The 18,323-nt window shown below is 39.3% G+C and overlaps 1 protein-coding gene across 5 annotated transcripts in view; it reads right to left on the minus strand.

Moving 5' to 3' along the window:
* UBTD2 (ubiquitin domain containing 2) overlaps positions 1-18,323 on the minus strand; it is a 74,531-nt gene that overhangs the window by 16,706 nt on the left and 39,502 nt on the right. For 3 of the 5 annotated variants that reach the window (XM_063724395.1, XM_009241282.4, XM_002816192.6), the window contains exon 2: positions 7,627-7,863. In XM_063724395.1, the coding sequence (XP_063580465.1) occupies positions 7,627-7,801 (175 nt within the window). In that variant the 5' untranslated portion in view covers positions 7,802-7,863. Of the gene's footprint in view, positions 1-7,626; positions 7,864-16,138; positions 16,208-16,293; positions 16,430-16,681; positions 16,783-18,323 lie in introns of those variants that run through there. The other 2 variants (XM_009241283.3, XM_063724396.1) reach the window with 2 other exon arrangements.

Here is an 18,323-nt window from a genome sequence, read left to right on the forward strand (position 1 = left end):
ATATAACAAATCCATAGAAAACACACAATAATGTTGGCTGTCTTCTCTCAAGTTTTAAATCTCACAATCAGACTTACAGGGCAGCACTCACCAACAGCAATGTCACAAAGGATCAAGGTTTCATAAAATTTGAGTCCATGGCTTCATATTTCATGGTGATTTCCACAAACCTGAATCACACTAATGTCCAAAGGGCCATCAAAATTATCTTCCATCCAGACATTAGGTGCAGTTTTTCAGGATTGTAGAGATGCTAACAAATTACAGGTTCTCTCATGCAAACACTTTGCTAGGAATTATATATATCAAGTTTATATTTGGCAATCAGGCTTTAGAAGCAGAAGGTCTAGCTATCTCAAACTACCAAATCAGCCATCAAGACTGTGGCATTCAGAAAAACTAAGTCTATCATCTCTTGTAGTAAACATAAGTGAAAAGTGGCTTAACCTGTAAACGTATTGTTGATGTCATATGATAGTCAAATCATGATTAAGAGCTTGTGTAACACTTCACCGAAGTTTTAAGGGGGACACTGATCTTTAATTTTCAGTGCTCTAAAAGGGACAACGGAGCAGACTAGAAGCACCTGAACACAGTGGTCTGTGTAAAGCTGATCTGGCTTTACAGAAGTAGAAGTTGGTATAACATACTCCCTGGGACCATGTTAGAAACCCTGTGTTCCTCTACCTCCACTACCCAGAATGGCATAAAAAGGAGGTCTTTTTTAGAGACAAGCCTACTGACTCAGGGACAACCTCCCACCTCAGCTGTTTGCAGGCCTTTATTGCTCTAATTGAAGGAAAAGGTTGACAACAGCAGAGGAATAGATAAACTGGAATAAATTTACAATTTATAATCCTGAACTATTTTTGTTTGAGGATAGAGAGAAAAATGATATAACATTTATTTTATGGTTAATCAGTCATCAGATCCTTCATTAAGGCCCTGTTTCATTTCTAAACCCTACAACAGTCCAGCAAAATCCCATCTCCTGTGTAAATATATCTTCATGCCTTCATTCCTAAGCTTTATGTTTATGAATTAACTTATCAACTAACTTTGTTAAATGACACATTTTTTTTTTTTTGTATTTTTATTAGAGATGGGGTTTTACCACGTTAGCCAGGGTGGTCTCTATCTCCTGACCTCATGATCTGCCTGCCTTGGCCTCCCAAAGTGCTGGGATTATAGGTGTGAGCCACCATGCCTGGCCAAATGAAAAATTTTTTTTTTTTTTTTTTTTGAGACAGTCTTGCTCTTGTCGTCCAGGATGGAGTACAACCTATGCCTCCTGGGTTCAAGCAATTCTCCTGCCTCAGCCTCCCGAGTAGCTGGGATTACAGGCGCCCGCCACCATGCCCGGCTAATTTTTGTATTTTTAGTAGAGACGGGGTTTCGCCATGTTGGCTAGGCTGGTCTCTAACTCCTGACCTCGTGATCCACCCACCTCGGCCTCCCAAAGTGCTGTGATTACAGGCATGAGCCAGTGTGCCCGCATGAAAAATTCTTATAGGAACCTTTAAAGTCCACACCAAAATTCATGGCCTGTTTCTTAGTGGGCCTCTGAAACACCTAAGGAAAACAGAAACAAGACTTACACACATGCATTTCCTGTCTATGTCTTAAGAGAATCTGCTTTTGTCTCTTTAATATTAACAGTTTACCAAAGTATTCTATATAGTGTGCAAGGGAACTAAAACATTAGACATAAACACTGAAGATTACTTGTGCAATCACTTTACACAACAGGGAGATGAAATGACTTGTCCAGGGCATTGAGTTGCATTAGTTACTGTTAGATCCAAGACTTGAGTTCAAATCCCAATTTCATGACTTATACTTTGGAAGAATGATGCAACCTCTCTGTGCTTCAGTTTTCTGAACTGTGCAAAGTGGGGATTGTTGCAGGTGATTATTACAGGCATAAGAATTAAATGTTAATTCAAAACATGAGGCTGGGCACAGTGGCTCATGCTTGTAATCCCAGCACTTTGGGAGGCCGAGGCGGGTGGATCACTTGAGGTCAGGAGATTGAGACCACCCTGGCCAACATGGTGAAACCCGGTCTCTACTAAAAATACAAAAATTAGATGGGCGTGGTGCTGCACGCCTGTAATCTCAGCTACTCGGGAGGCTGAGGCACAAGAATTGCTTGAACCCAGGAGGTGGAGGTTGCAGTGAGCTAAGATCGCGCCACTGCACTCCAGCCTGGGTGACAGAGCTAGACTCCGTCTCCAAAAAAATAAAAATAAAATAAAATAAAATAAATAAATAAATAAAAACAACATGAGTTTTGAGTATTTTATTGCTGATTCTCAGTCCAGTGTTCTTTTCATACGTTGGTTCCTTACACATAACATGCTCTTTATACTATTTGTAAGTGCCTTTGTTTTTTAAAAAATTAAATTTTATTATACATAATGCACATTTAATATATTTTGAGATAAAGAAAAAAACATTCTGGGGAACTCCTTTCCCACCCATATAACAAACTCTGTGAAAAGAGAAATAAAAAAAGTTAAGCCTTTTAAGAATTAACTTTTTCTACCTCCCATACCCCTTAAGGGTTAAGGACAAAAGAAACAGGTCATCAAAAGCTGAATTGAAGAACTGGCAACATTTAGCTACAAGAAGTATGAATAAAATCGGGGTTAAATTTCTGTTTCCCAGTAGAAAAGCATGTTTGAGTAACAGGGAGTAGCTACCTACTCCATCTAGTCAAGGAGGTTAAGAAGAGAGCTTTTGGCTGGGCGCGGTGGCTCATGCCTGTAATCCCAGCACTTTGGGAGGCCGAGGCGGGTGGATCACAAGGTCAGGAGATCGAGACCATCCTGGCTAACACGGTGAAAGTCTGTCTCTACTAAAGAATACAAAAAATTAGCCAGGCGTGGTGGCGGGCGCCTGTAGTCCCAGCTACTTGGGAGGCTGAGGCAGGAGAATGGCGTGAACTCGGGAGGCGGAGCTTGCAGTGAGCCAAGATCGTGCCACTGCACTCCAGCCTGGGCGACAGAGCGAGACTCCGTCTCAAAAAAAAAAAAAAAAAAAAAAGAGGAGAGCTTTTACATTTGAATTGCCGGGATATGGAAAACATGTTAGAAAAAAATATTCTCACTAAGAATTATGAGATAATTGTAGATGCTAAACAAATCAACAACTACCTTTCTAGAAAATCAGGAGGTAGAGGAAGGGACTAGGCAATTCCTAAAATCCTTTTAAATCTTCTATATCATAATTACAAAAAGCATTAAGTGTTCATCTTTACAAGATACAGTTTCTGAATAAGCTTTCACTGAAAAGTACTGAATAGTATACTATTCACTACGCAGAAACTGTGTGAAAAGTGTAAATACTACTTGTTTTTTCTTACCCTGTTTATGCTAATTTGGCAAATCGCTAATCTATAACCTGGTTTCACTGGTAAACTACTATATAAAGAATATTTTTAGGATTTGTAGGTAATGGCAAAATAGTAATCAATGAGAAAAAGGAAATAAGCTCTTTAAGAAATGTAAGACAATGAGTAATAACATGCTGTGCAAATCATGAAAAATAAAGCTCATATAGGGCAGGAAAACTGTGAAAGGGGACCAGGTATCAAAATCACATGGGGAGCTTTTTCCACAATATATGTTCATACCATTCTCAATATGAGTCAATTTCCAGAATGAAAATATACCATATGTGTATATATAAAATTAACAGGTAGTTATGACAAGTTCCCTCTTACTCTCCCCATTGCCACTTGAGAATAAACTGAAGACTTATTGTTGTTATTAACAGACGAAGATAATTAAAAAGTGTAATGTTATTTTGTTCTCCAGCCTGGGTGACAAAAGTGAAACTCCGTCTCAAAGAAAAAAAAAGATAATTTAGAAAATGATCAAAATCTATAATTCAGAATTTTGGTGCAGGGAACAGGGAATTTACTTGTTAATTTCAGAGTTCAGGAAAAAAGATCATCAGCACTACTATTTATTAAGTGCTTTTTGGATATCGAGCACTCTGATCAGCAACTTACATGTATTATTATTACACTTAATCAACATAACCATCCAAAGAGGTAGATAGTTATTATCCATATTTTACAGATGAGAGAATTGAAGCTTACAGAAGATGTGATTTGCCCAAAGTCACGTAGCTGCAAGTAATACAGCAGGAACAGAAGTAAGACCAGAACTGATATCAAAGGCTGAACTAAATAATAGTCAAGTCTATGTAATAATTTAAACTTAAAATATATTTGGGATATTTAAGGGGTAGCACAACACAATGTGCCCAACGTAAAATTTATTTTTTTCCTTTTTTTTTTTTTTTTTTTTTGAGACGGAGTCTTGCTCTGTCACCCAGGCTAGAGTGCAGTGACGCGATCTTGGCTCACTGCAAGCTCCACCTCCCAGGTTCATGCCATTCTCCTGCCTCAGCCTCCCGAGTAGCTGGGACTATAGGCGCCTGCCACAAGGCCTGGCTAATCCTTTGTATTTTTAGTAGAGACGGGGTTTCACCGTGTTAGCCGGGATGATCTCGATCTCCTGACCTTGTGATCCACCCGCCTCGGCCTCCCAAAGTGCTGGGATTACAGGCGTGAGCCACCGCGCCCGTCCCAAAGTAAAATTTCAAACATGTAATTACACAAAAAAGATGGAAAGAATTTCAGCAATACCACTAAGCCAGTCTAGGTAAAAGCATACAATAGCCTAGTTATAAACTGATGGTGAGTTAGAGTACATGACAAAACAAAATTATAAGGTCCAAAAAATACTGACAAGATTCAGATATGAACAAAAGTCAATCAAGGGTACCAATGACAATATTAACACCCAGAAAGTTATCACAGAGTTTTGAAAGAGAAAAGCTCAAATATTGGCTTGATTATTCCATGCTTAAGCAGAAAATATTCCTTAAACATAGAAGGCGAATAGAGGGTCATCTAATAATTCTTGAATTTCTGAGAGTAATTCTCCCTGATCTGTTAGTAGGTAGGGCTGCTGGGAACATTTTCCACAGAGAAGCAGAAATGAGGGACTTCGGTCTTTGGTGATCCGAGCCCACATCCAATAGGATATGCATGAGCCCCAGCCTTACATGCAACAGAGTTATTTTGCCTCCATGAAGTTTTAAACAAGGCTACAATATACAGAATGCAACCAGGTATTCCAGTAGGTAATTATAAGTACAAAATAAGAAATTCAAAGTTCCAACATTCTGGATCTCACACAATCACACAAACATGACTCTTCTTCCACCCACGTGCAGGTCTATACAACATATATTCTCCTTGAAAAATAGAGGATATAGACATCAAAAAGAGAAGGATGATAAAACTATTTGTAAAGGAAGACCCCTTCACTTTATATTATATAAAGGTGGTATGTGAAGACGATAATTACAAAACTGAAAAAGGTAAATGGACTAATACGATGCCCACCACCTCCCAACCCACAATCACATAAAGGTAAAGAATTTAGAGACTATTCATGAAAACTGAGACTAAAGACTCATACTGAGGCCAGGTGCAGTGGTTCACGCCTGTAATCCCAGCACTTTGGAAGGCCAAGGCAGGCAGATAGCTTGAGGCCAGGAGTTTGAGACCAGCTTGGCCAACATGGCGAAACCCTGTCTCTACCAAAAAAATACAAAAATTAGCTGGGCATGGTGGTGCATGCCTGTAACCCCAGCTACTTGGGAGGCTGAGGCATGAAAATTGCTTGAACCTGGGAGGTGGAGGTTACAGTAAGCCAAGATCATGCCACTGAACTCCAGCCTGGGCAACAGAGTGAGACCCTGTCTCAAAAAAATAAAACAACTTACCAAAAAAAAAAGACTCTCTGTCATTAAAAAAAAAAAAAAAAAAAAAAGAGTCACACTGAAAATGGCATTCTATTATAAATTCTTCAAATGTAGGAGGGATCACTTTTATACATGTATAGAAAAAGTGATCAGTGGGTGCTCAATAACATTAGTAACACAAGACTATGCTAATAAACTTTCATAATAAACAACAGGCAGCTATAAAAGAAGGAATGTTTCTTGGAAGCACAATTAATCAGAAAACTAATGGTGATCTGGAATCTGGCAAGGATACAGTAAGTTAAGTATCTTTTGGCCAGGCACAGCAGCTCATGCTTATAACCTCAGCACTTTGGGGGGCTAAGGGAGGAGGATTGCTTGAACCCAGGAGTTCAAGACCATCTGGGCAACATAGTGAGACCATGCCTCTCCAAAAACAAAACAAAACAAAAAAAACGTAGCCAGGCATGGTGATGCGTGCCTGTAGTCCCAGGTACTTGGGAGGCTGAGGTGGGAGGATCTCTTGAGCCTGGGAGGTCAAGGCTGCAATAAGCTGTGAACATGCCACCACATTCTGGTCTGGATGACAGAGTGAGACCTGTCTCTTAAAAAAGGGGACTTTGGGAGGCTGAGGCGGGCAGATCACCTGAGGTCAGGAGCTGAGACCAGCCTAGCCAACATGGTGAAACCCTGTCTCTACTAAAAATACAAAAATTAGCCAGGCATGGTGGGGAAGCTGAGGCACGAGAATCACTTGAACCTAGGAGGCGGAGGTTGCAGTGAGCTGAGTGCACCACTGCACTCCAGCCTGCTGGGCGACAGAGCAAGACTCTGTCTCAAAAAAGAGAGAGAGAAAGAATAGAATAAAATAAAAACCTTTCATTTGACATAGAGTGAAAGGACATAAAGCAGATGGTTAAACAATGAAAGTCCCTGTTCCTCTAAGAATGTAGATAAAGGGAGATACTAGGGATTAAAACAATGAAGGTATAATAATGAATAGAAATCAATGCAAGGTGGTTATTACATAAATCTGAAGACAACCTTGAAAAATATTAACTTGAAAAACTAAAGAGAATAGTGAGAATATTAATACAGAAATAAAAAATGTAAATACAAAATTAACACCTAAATCTCAATGTAGCATGAAAAATTTTCCTATGTTTCTCATCAAGGAGACCAAACAAGAGTATGTACATGAACCAGCATATGTGCATCCCCAGAAACATTCAAAGCTTACGGTTATCCTTAAAAGAGTCACATTGCTACGCAAAAGAGAGAAGTTCCTAAGAATGCTCAGGGCTACAATCATGGAAAACTGTCCTTAAAAACATGCGGGACTCTCTTCTAAGTTTGGGTTTGCTTATTATGCCAAAAATAGGCTTGATGAGAAAGTATAATGACTAAAAGGAGCATCCTCTGAGTCTCTACAGCTTACAAAATCTAAACTGAGACTCTATCTCTAGCGCTGCTAGGAGGAAATCAGTGAAGTGGAAGCTCCAATAGATTGGCAGGGTGATGAGGCTGGTGAGGTGGGGGTGGGAGGGTGGAGGGAAGAGGTCTTCATGGAGAACTAGGTTACATGGAAACTTTTTAGATGATCAAGAGCTCTTTTCTGAAATTAAGATATATTAAAAAAATATATATATATAAACACGAAGTAAAACCTGTCTCCAGCTGAAAGATGTACAAGAAAAAAAGAGGAATGCTATTCCTTGCTACATTAAAAAAAAAGTTAGAATAATTCATAGCAAGGAAAAAAACTCTCCCATTTGGTTTCTTGCTATCAGAAACAAAGCTGATTATGTTTCCTCTGTCCTTGAGGAACACCAAACCTACCATGTGGTAATGTTATGTTTGCACCATCAATGATTGCTTGTGCCAGTTCATGATCATTGCTCTCAAAAGCATGTGCAGCAGCCTTCAAGGCATCCCAAATCTCTTTCCGGCCTTCAAAAGCTGGTGCGGTATCCCAAAATTCATCCCTCTTGCTGCGTAGTTGTCCGTCTGTCATAGGATAATCGCTTTTCCATTTTGGTTTCTCCTTTTTCAAAGGCTGGTTACGACCTAGAGCAACTGAAAAGAAAAATAAAAGACTGAGATCAAAACCAAAATTTATAAAATATGTATCAAAAGTTATCTGGTCATTCCTCTCTTGGATTATTTCATCAAAATTACAGCCAGAAATTTACCTGCTAGCTAATTTGTGCATTCTGAAATTCCTCTAACACATTTTGGAACTACAAAAGTGAATAGAGACATTAGATTGCTCTATGCAAAACAGATTGGTAGCTCTTTTCCACTCAGTACACCCTCTCCACAGGATCATTAAAAAGAATTACAGGCTGAGTGCAGTAGCTCACACCTGTAATCCCAGCACTTTGGGAGGCTGAGGTGGAAGGAATGCTTGAATCCAGGAGTTCGAGACTAGCCTGGGCAACATGGTAAGACCCCATCTCTACAAAATACACAAAAATTAGCCTGGCATGTTGGCATGTGCCTGTGGTCCCAGCTACTCGGGAGGCTGAGGTGGGAGGATCACTTGAGCCTGGGAGGTTGTGTTTGCAGTGAGCCATGATCACGCCACTGCACTTCAGCCTGGGCGAGAGTGAAACCTCATCTCAAACAAAACAAAACAAAACAAAACAAAAAAAACCCCAGAGAATTATAGTTGTAATGAATGTACCACTCTGGTGGAGAATGTTGATAATCAGGGAAAGGAGGCTATGTATGTGTAGGCACTGGGAGTACATAGGAAATCTCTGTACCTTCCTCTCAATTCTGTTATCAATCTAAAACTGCTCTAAAAAAAAATTTTTTTTAATACAATGAAAGTTTTGTTTTGTTCATTTTAAAAGAACTGCCTAGAAGATAAGTGTTTCATCAGACTGTAAGAGCAGGATATGAGAGTCAAGAGACACCATAAAAGAGAGGCAAGATACTTGGGGAAGCCAAACGGCAATAGTAGCTTGGACACATGAAACCAGGAAGTAGGAACTAAGAAAATCCAAAGAGGTAAAAGACTGCTTTTCAGTGTCCAGAGAAAGAAGAGCCAAACCACCAGAATCATGAACAAACTGATTAGAGGAATGCTTCCTCTAGCATTGTACTCTCTGGACTTTAGTCAAGGAACTGTAAATACCTTTCTCTGGAACTCAAACAGGAACTAATTTACAAAGGGTAGAATCAGTACTTTAGTTTTTTTGAGGAACTGGGAATAAAAGAGATAATCTTTGATGCTAGGCCAAGGGATTAGCTCTGAACCACAAGGAGCAGAAGAACTACAATACCCTACCCTAGTTTCAACCCAAGAGAGAAGAAGAAAACAGAGGGCAAGTGGCAGCATCTCCCCTTAGAGAATGTTATGTAGTAGTAGCGTTGGAACAAGTCTGATGCAGCATCCTTGCACCCAGATAACTATCTGGTGTATTATCTGTGATCTATTTCCATGGGTCATACTGACCTACAGAGCCATTCTTATTTATGGCTATGTAAGATTATACAGTGCTATAGATAGGAAATAGTTTGATAGATGGAATAGAAGATAGAAAGAAAATTGAAGCTGGATGAAAAGATAAGAAGAGTGTTGGAAAAGAGTGGGTGGGAAATAAATGACACAGCGGGTGGGAAGGAGAGAGGGTGTGTGTCAAAATTCAATGTTCTATATTTAATTGCAGAAAGAATACCAATTTTAAAGAAATTACTCTCAAACTGGTTCTAAAGCATCCATGAAATTGACTACTCCCTCATTGGCCCAGGGCCAGATGAAATTTGGACTACGCAAAACAGAAAATAAAATGACTCCAGACCCTGGGCTATCTCTACTCTCCAGGCTATATTCTCAACAAAGACTGCCAGGTCAGGTCTCTTCTGTCCTCTCCCCTCAGGGTAGCACACCAAAGGACTAGCTGTTTTCCACTTAAAACACTCAGCATTAACTCAAATACTTTTTGCCCTCTAACTTGTCCTAGTGAAATGCAGAACAGGTGAGTTCTGAAAGGGTGAGGAAGCAGAATAGGAAATCCATCCATTTAAGTAGCAGAGCTGGAAACAGAATCCAAGTCTCTTTATTTAATCAACAAATATGTACTGAGTGTCTACTGGGAGTAACACTACAGATGTGCCTATTATATTTAATTCAAATGTGAGAAACACAGTCTATACTAATGATTTTTCCCTACCTCTTCCAAATAATACAGACAATGCAGCTAGAGCATAATTCTCTAGAAGATGTTCAGAATCTGGTCTGATAACCACAACCCACTGATCGCACCAACACGATGGAATGCAAGGTAGATTTTATTTTCTGCTACATTATCATTTAGATGAGTTAGAGACAGTTTACAGACAACACTCAGCTTACTGACCAGGAAGTGCAAGATGGCACAGTAAGTAGGTAGACTCAGTAAGATATTTATCTGAATAAAGTTTTGGGTCTGAGTATTTCTACAGGATTATCTGGCCTCATATGTATTAAATGCATGAGAGATAACTCAGTATAATTTTTCCTGTCATTCTGAGAGAATTACAAAGAATGGACAAAAACAACAAAACCTCTACAGAAGAATCTCAGGACCTAAAACTAAAGCAAATGAAAAGAAGAGGACTTTGAAAAGAGGAAGCCAACAGAAAAACAATCATAATAAGGGTACAAAGTACCTTAGAAAAATTGTAAAACACCTTCCTTACAAATGTGAGGTAGGTTCATTTCACCTCTCTCCATTTGTACTAAGCATAGATGAACAAAGTCCCACAAAAAGAACAAATGATGCATTTATGTTGTTTAAGGAAAATCATTCCAAATGCATTTTCTTTAATTTTTAAATTTTATTCATTTATTTGAGACAGAGTCTTGCTCTGTCGCCAAGGCTGGAGTGCACTGGTGCAACCCGACTGACTGCAACCTCCGCCTCCTGGGTTCAAGCGATTCTCCTGCCTCAGCCTCTTGAGTAGCTGGGACTACAGGCCCGTGCCACCACGCCCAGCTAATTTTTGTATTTTTAGTAGAGACGGGGTTTCACCATATTGGCCAGGATAGTTTCAATTTCTTGACTTCATGATCCGCCCGCCTCAGCCTCCCAAAGTGCTGGAATTACAGGCATGAGCCACTGCGCCAGGCCCCAAATGCATTTTCAAATCTACATGCTGTCCAAAGTTTCATAGTAATTATCCTGCAAAAGACAAAATAAATGCTTGTGACATGAAGGAAGATTACTTTTATTTGCCTACTTCTGCCTGTATTATAAACATAATATAGAATATCTGTCTATAGAATGTCCACTGTTAAAAAATGATTAAATCTTTGTAACATAATTACTTTAGTGAAACCACAGAGCAGTGCAGAATTTTCACTACAAAATCTGAGGTTTCAAGCTTCATGTTAAACTAAATGACTAACCTTTGTTAAATAAACAACTGGGAAAAAAAATTAGCATTTAGCAAAAGCATTTGAATTATCCTCTCGTGAAAACATGAAAATATTTAGGGTTGTTTAGAGGACTTAAGTTCATATTCATAAACCACTCATAATAATGCATGATATACAATAAAACTGCAAATAAATGTTTGCTAAATAAATAAAAATGAACTTAGAGATACTATATGAAATAACATCTTTAAGTCCTTTGGCAAAAATATACAGGCTGTCTTTCCTCTTTTTATAACTTCCCAATCCCTTCCTTAAATTTTAAAGAAATGTCCTCTAATTGCCATGCACTTCCTGTGCCTTATCAGAGTACACTTGCTAGGCATTTGTTCACCAGATCTTATCCTTTGAGTTCAGGTGGTGCCACAAACCTGTATTTCTGAAAATGCAGTACTTGGATATAGATTATCAGCCTGGCAGCTACGTATCTCATGTTTGTACCAAGCCAAACATTTTTGTAAAATGTGGAATATATACATACTCAACTAGATTTCATTTTATGCTCTTAAACTTTCAGTTTTCTCTGCTTCACATATCTTCTGACTGCTGATACCAAAAGAGAGATACTTGGTATCATACATAGCATATAGGACTAGGTACCATGCTCTAACAGTGAAGAATTTAAAGACAGAAAACATCTTTTATTCCCCAAATTTCTGCTTCTCTATCCTTAAACTCCAGGTAAAGCAATCTAATGTTAAAAAATCAATCTATTTCAGAAAATATCCTTTCCCCCATCAATCCACATTTACCACTTCTTTCAAAACGTGTCCAAAAGTCATCTTTTTCTCAGAAGCCTCTTAATCATATTCACCCACTCTTTATCTTTCCTTGTAATCTTTAAACACTTCTTCCCACTCTGTAACAAATAAATAGATCTAACACACAGAAAACCCAAGTAAGGCTTGTTTCTCAGATCTAAATAACACATAATTTTAAATATTTTTACTACATAATTTAAAGCATTCTACCAAAAACTCATTTTGACATTGGCAAAAAACAATCAGTTTTGAAGTTAAGTATGATTATAATTGTTTTCCTGTTTTGGGTTCCTCTTTGAAAACCCTGATTTAATGCTGGAACGCTTCAGATGAAGAAAGAAGAGGCCATAATGCATGGATAAGGTGAAAATATCAAGATATGACTCAAGCAACAGCTTTAACAGGTTGAAAACTGGAAGCATCAGTTTCCATAAGACAATAGCGTGAGGGAAAAAATGAAGTATTAGAACTCTTCCGTAACAGACGGTGCTAAACTAAAAGGACACTTGCAAATATTTTCACGTAAATTTAGAATGCACTATATATACACATATATACATACATGCATAATACATATATTCCCTTTACCTAAAGCAACTAACTGCCAAAAAAAATAGGGATATGGGAATTAAAATGCCTAAAATGCCAACAATCAATACAATATGCAAATTTTCTCTACTGTTTGAGAATTTAAAGGTAGAAGAGACCTTAGATTGTACAATCCAACCTTACTGACAGATAGGAAACTAAGATGTAACAAGGATGGCTTAAAATAATGAGCCTGTACTAGAATGCACATGCCCAAATTCAAAGTCCAGATCTCACTGGGCGCGGTAGCTCACATCTGTAATCCCAGCACTTTGGGAGGCCAAGGCAGGGGGGATCACTTGAAGCCAGGAGTTTGAGACCAGCCTGGCCAACATGGTGAAACCCCGTCTCTCTTTTTTTCTTTAAGATGGAGTTTCACTCTTGTTGCCCAGGCTGGAGTGCAATGGCATGATCTCGGCTCACTGCCACCTCTGCCTCCTGGGTTCATGTGATTCTCTTGCCTCAGCCTGCCGAGTTGCTGGGATTACAGGCGCCTGCTACCACGCCTGTGGTATTTTTAGTAGAGACAAGGTTTTGCCATGTTGGTCAGGCTGGTCTCGAACTCCTGACTTCAGGTGATCCACCAGCCTTGGCCTCCCAAAGTGCTGGGATTACAGGCATGAGCCACCGTGCCCAGCCTGGTGAAACCCCATCTCTACCCAAAATACAAAAATTAGCCAGGCGTGGTGGCAGGCACCTGGAATCCCAGCTACTCGGCAGGCTGAGGCAGGAGAATCACTTGAACCTGGGAGGCAGAGGCTGCAGTGAGCCGAGATCACACCATTGCACTCCAGCCTGGGCGATAGAGTGAGACTCCGTCTCAAAACAAAACAAAACAGAACACAGCAACAACAAAGCCCAGATCTCTCTTTCCATTATAGCACTCCATGTCTTACTGGGCTGCTTGTTTTTACATAGCAAACCAATAACAAAGATTCACTCTAAATAAAGCATATGCTGAATTGTTTTTCTACAGAAATGATCCATCCATAGGCTTCACTATGGCCAATGGAATTGTTATGACCAGACAAAGGAAAAGCTAACAAAGGAGAAGCAGCAGCTCCCTAGCCCTATCTCATCTACTACTTAATCTATGTTGTGGAGATACCAACCATGATCACTGAAGAGGAATCCTGCAGTAAAGAAGGGGTGACGTGGCTTTACGCTCTATCACTTTCACCTTATAAGTACTTAGCATCTATAACAAATTAGAGACTAAGGATCATATGTAGCAATATCTGCCTAGACAAGTTAGATACATCATTTTCCGTACTATAATTTTATTAAAAATGAAATAAAAATGAACTTCTGCCATGCTTATATCCTAAAGCTTACCAATTGAAGCCTAATAATTTTAAAGGCATTTATATAATTTCAATGTTTTTGAGGTAGCTTTATAGGGGAAAAAAAAAAAAATCAACATAACTTCATAATGACTTCCTAGCCCTGATTCTCAGAGTGTAAGTCCCCTTACCAATGATCTGAGCATACAAACAGGCAACATTTTGTAACACCTACTGCAACATAGTATGTTCAAAGACTTTTCCCCCCACTTTTTTTTTAACTATAGCTCTCAGATCCTACAAAACTTTTCTTAATGGGTGAGTCTTATTAAAAGTATTATGAAATCACACAATTAAGTCCTCCCCACTCCACAAAACAACTTTATTGAGAAAGATAATATTATATGAAACTGGGACTAAGAATATGGTCACCTAGGCAGTTGGGTGTGGTAGCTCACACCTGTAATCCCAGCACGTTGGAAGGCCAAGGCAGACAGATCACTGTAGCCAAGGAGTTCAAGATCAGCCTGGGCAGCATATTGAGACCCTGTCTCTATCATAAATACATATATATAAATAAAAGAATATGATCACCTAACATGAGACCACTGCAACTTTTAAGTAGTATATAAACTCTAAGATGGTTTATTTTACTGGTTGAGAGCAATGGCTTTACCATGAGTTAACACTTTTTTTTTTTTGATTGTAGAGACCTTTTCTTCTCTCATTTCATGAGAAAGAAGGCACACACATAAATCAAGGATGCTGGCCAGGCACGGTGGCTCACACCTGTGATCTCAGCACTTTGGGAGCCCGACGTGAGTGGATCACCTGAGGTCAGGAGTTTGAGACAAGTCTGGCCAACGTGACAAAACACTGTCTCTACTAAAAATACAAAATTAGCCAGGCATGGTGGTGCCTGTAATCCCAGCTACTCAGGAGGCTGAGGCAGGAAAATTGCTTGAACCCTGGAGGTGGAGGTTGCAGTAAGCTGAGATCACGCCATTGCACTCCAGCTTGGGTGACAAGAACGAAACTCTGTCTCAAAAAAAAAAAAAAAAGATGCCCACTATCTCCACTTTTAACACTATTTAGAAACAGTGTTAGATGCAAAATAAGACAGAATAAAACAACTAGAAATTTAAGGACCAGAAATAAAACTAGTTCTAGTTGCAGATAATATATCAAACCTGTAATTAGATATAATTAGATTATATATATATATAATTGCAGATGATATAATATAGTTTGATATCTGGTAGGGCCAGGTATTACAAAACCTCTATAATTGAAAGTATAAGGCTTTTCTGACACTTGTTCTCACTATGGAAAATAAGTTTTTTTAAAAAGAAGTATAAGGCTGGTTGGGTGTGCTGGCTCATACCTCTAATCCCAGCACTTTAGGAGGCCAAGATGCAAGATCACCTGAGCCCAGGAGTTTGAAACCAGCCAGCCTGGCCAACACGGCGAAACCTCGTCTCTACAAAAAATACAAAAATTAGCTGGGTGTAGTTGTGTATACCTGTAGTCCCAGCTACTTGGGGACTGAGGTGGGAGGATCACTAGAGCCTGGGAGGTGTAGGCTGCAGTGAGCTGTGATCGTGCAACTGCACTCAAGCCTGGGCAACAGAGGAAGCAGAGGAAGACCCTCATGAATGGCTTGGTGCCCTTCCCCATGAGATCTGGTTGTTTAAAACTTTTTTCTTTATAAATTACCCAGTCTCTATATACCCAAAGGACTATAAATCATGCTGCTATAAAGACACATGCACGCGTATGTTTATTGCAGCACTATTCACAATAGCAAAGACTTGGAACCAACCCAAATGTCCAACAATGATAGACTAGATTAAGAAAATGTGGCACATATACACCATGGAATACTATGCAGCCATAAAAAATGATGAGTTCATGTCCTTTGTAGGGACATGGATGAAACTGGAAATCATCATTCTCAGTAAACTATCGCAAGAACAAAAAACCAAACACCGCATATTCTCACTCATAGGTGGGAATTGAACAATGAGAACACATGGACACAGGAAGGGGAACATCATCACACTCTGGGGACTGTTGTGGGGTGGGGGGAGGGGGGAGGGATAGCATTAGGAGATATATCTAATGCTAAATGACGAGTTAATGGGTGCAGCACACCAGCATGGCACATGTATACATATGTAACTAACCTGCACATTGTGCACATGTACCCTAAAACTTAAAGTATAATAATAATAAATAAAATAAAATAAAATAAAACCTGAAAAAATAAAAAATAAAAAAATAAAATAAATTACCCAGTCTCAGGTGTTCCTTTATGGCAAGGCAAACAGTCAGATTAACACACTATAATATCGTTGTCTTACCTAAGAAAAATTTAAAAAAAAATTTATATCATCTATTATGAAGTCTTATTTAGATTTATCCAACTGTCCCAAAATGTTTTTCATACCAAGTTCCAATCAAGGCTTATGTGTTGTCATTTGATGTAGGCCAGTGTTTCTCAGCTAGAGACAGTTTTGTCCTCCAGGGGATATTTGGCAATGTGTGAAGACATTTTAACTTGTTCCTTTACCCTTTGTATTAACCTATAAATAGGAAGTTAGGTTTAGAAGCTTTATTAAAGTAAAACATTTTGTGTAAGAATTCCTCATATATGTCTTATATTCTTTATATTGTGACACATGAGAAGGCTAAGTTTGGCTACTTGGTTAAGGCAACTGAATGTCACGTCTATGGTATAATTTGTCCTTGGTAATTACCAGTACAGGGGGTGATCTCTGACATCTTGAATATCCTGTTACCCATGATGCTTTAGTGTATGTACTGATGATCCTTACCTGAATCAGCTATAGGGTTGTAAAAGGGTGATTCTTCTAAGTATGTCATTCTTCTCATCCTTTAATACTGGCATTCTTTGGTAAGAAAAAGGTCTTCCCTCATTCCCTTTTTAGTAGTAGTAAGGATTCATGAACTTTTATTTAGTTGATATATTAAAATAAATTTCAGTCACTATGTATGCTCCAAAATTGACCCACATTGTCTCCTTCAAATTGCTTTTTTGTAGAGACAGGGTCTCACTATGTTACCGAATCTGGTCTCAAACTCCCGGGCTCAAGTGAGCCTCCTGCCTCAGCCTCCCAAAGTGCTGGGATTACAGGTGTCAGCCACCATGACTGGCCTTTTTTTTTTTTTAATATTTGAATACTTTGCCAATAAAACTTTTTTTGGGGAAAAATCCTCAAACCCTGTAAAGAATAAGACATAAAATACAATAAGGTACTCCAGTTCTGACCCTGATATCACTTACCAATAGTTTATACAATTGAAGTTCCACAGCATGGCTATAGACTGCATGTGTGTCCTCACAAAATTTGTGTGGTGAAGATCTAATACCCAGTGTGATAGTATTTGGAGGTGGGGCACTGAATGGGACTAGTGACCTTGTAAGACTAGAGAAGAGAGATGATTTTTCCTTGCCACATGAGGACACAGCAAGAAGATAACTGTATGTAAAACAGGAAGATGGACGCCCTCACCAGTACCAAATCAGCTGGCACCTTGACTCAAACTTTCCAGCCTCCAGAATTGTGAGAAACCATTTTTTTTTTTTAAGAGAGGGAGTTTTTCTCTTGTCGCCTAGGCTGGAGTACAATGGCGCGATCTCAGCTCACTGCAACCTCCGCCTCCAGGGTTCAAGTGATTCTCCTGCCTCAGCCTCCTGAGTAGCTGGTATTACAGATGCCTGCCACCACGCCCGGCTAATTTTTGTATTTTTAGTAGAGACGGGGTTTCACCATGTTGGCCAGGCTGGTCTCGAACTCCAGATCTCAGGTGATCCACCTGCCTCGGCCTCCCAAAGAACTTTTTTTGGCATTGTTTAAGCCACCCAGATAATGGAATTCTTTTTTTACAGGATACGACCACAGAGTTATATGGCTGAGACCGTGCACTATTTTTCAAGACATGGGAAGAATGACTCTGAAGGCAAGTCAGAGATCAACAGGGTTGCCTCCTTGGTTTCAAAAAGGGAGACCATCATCTTGGGTTTCAGCATGAAGGAAACATTGATCTAGTTGCAACGTTCTATTTGGGCCCATGCCTAATCTTCCTACATATTCTTGTGCTCCTTGAACATTAAAGCTGATTGGGGGCATTCTACAGTCAGAATCCAACAACTGAATGGATATATGGAAAAAATATCCTCATCTATGGGGTAGTGCTTATTTGGAACAAAAACCTATTAAGTCAGCAACAGTATTTTAAAAGAATGCTAAATTTTATTTGATGAATCAATTTATCGCAAGACTGTTTCCCCTTTCCTCCCAGTTTTGTTTTTGTTTTTTTTTTTTTTTTGAGACAGAGTTTTGCTCTTTTTGCCCAGGCTGGAGTGCAGTGGCACAATCTTGTCTCACTACAACCTCTGCCTCCCGGGTTCAAGCAATTCTCCTTCCTCAGCCTCCGGGGTAGCTGGGATTACAG

The sequence above is a fragment of the Pongo abelii genome, chromosome 4 (genome assembly GCF_028885655.2).
Source record: "Pongo abelii isolate AG06213 chromosome 4, NHGRI_mPonAbe1-v2.0_pri, whole genome shotgun sequence".
NCBI lineage: Eukaryota > Metazoa > Chordata > Mammalia > Primates > Hominidae > Pongo > Pongo abelii.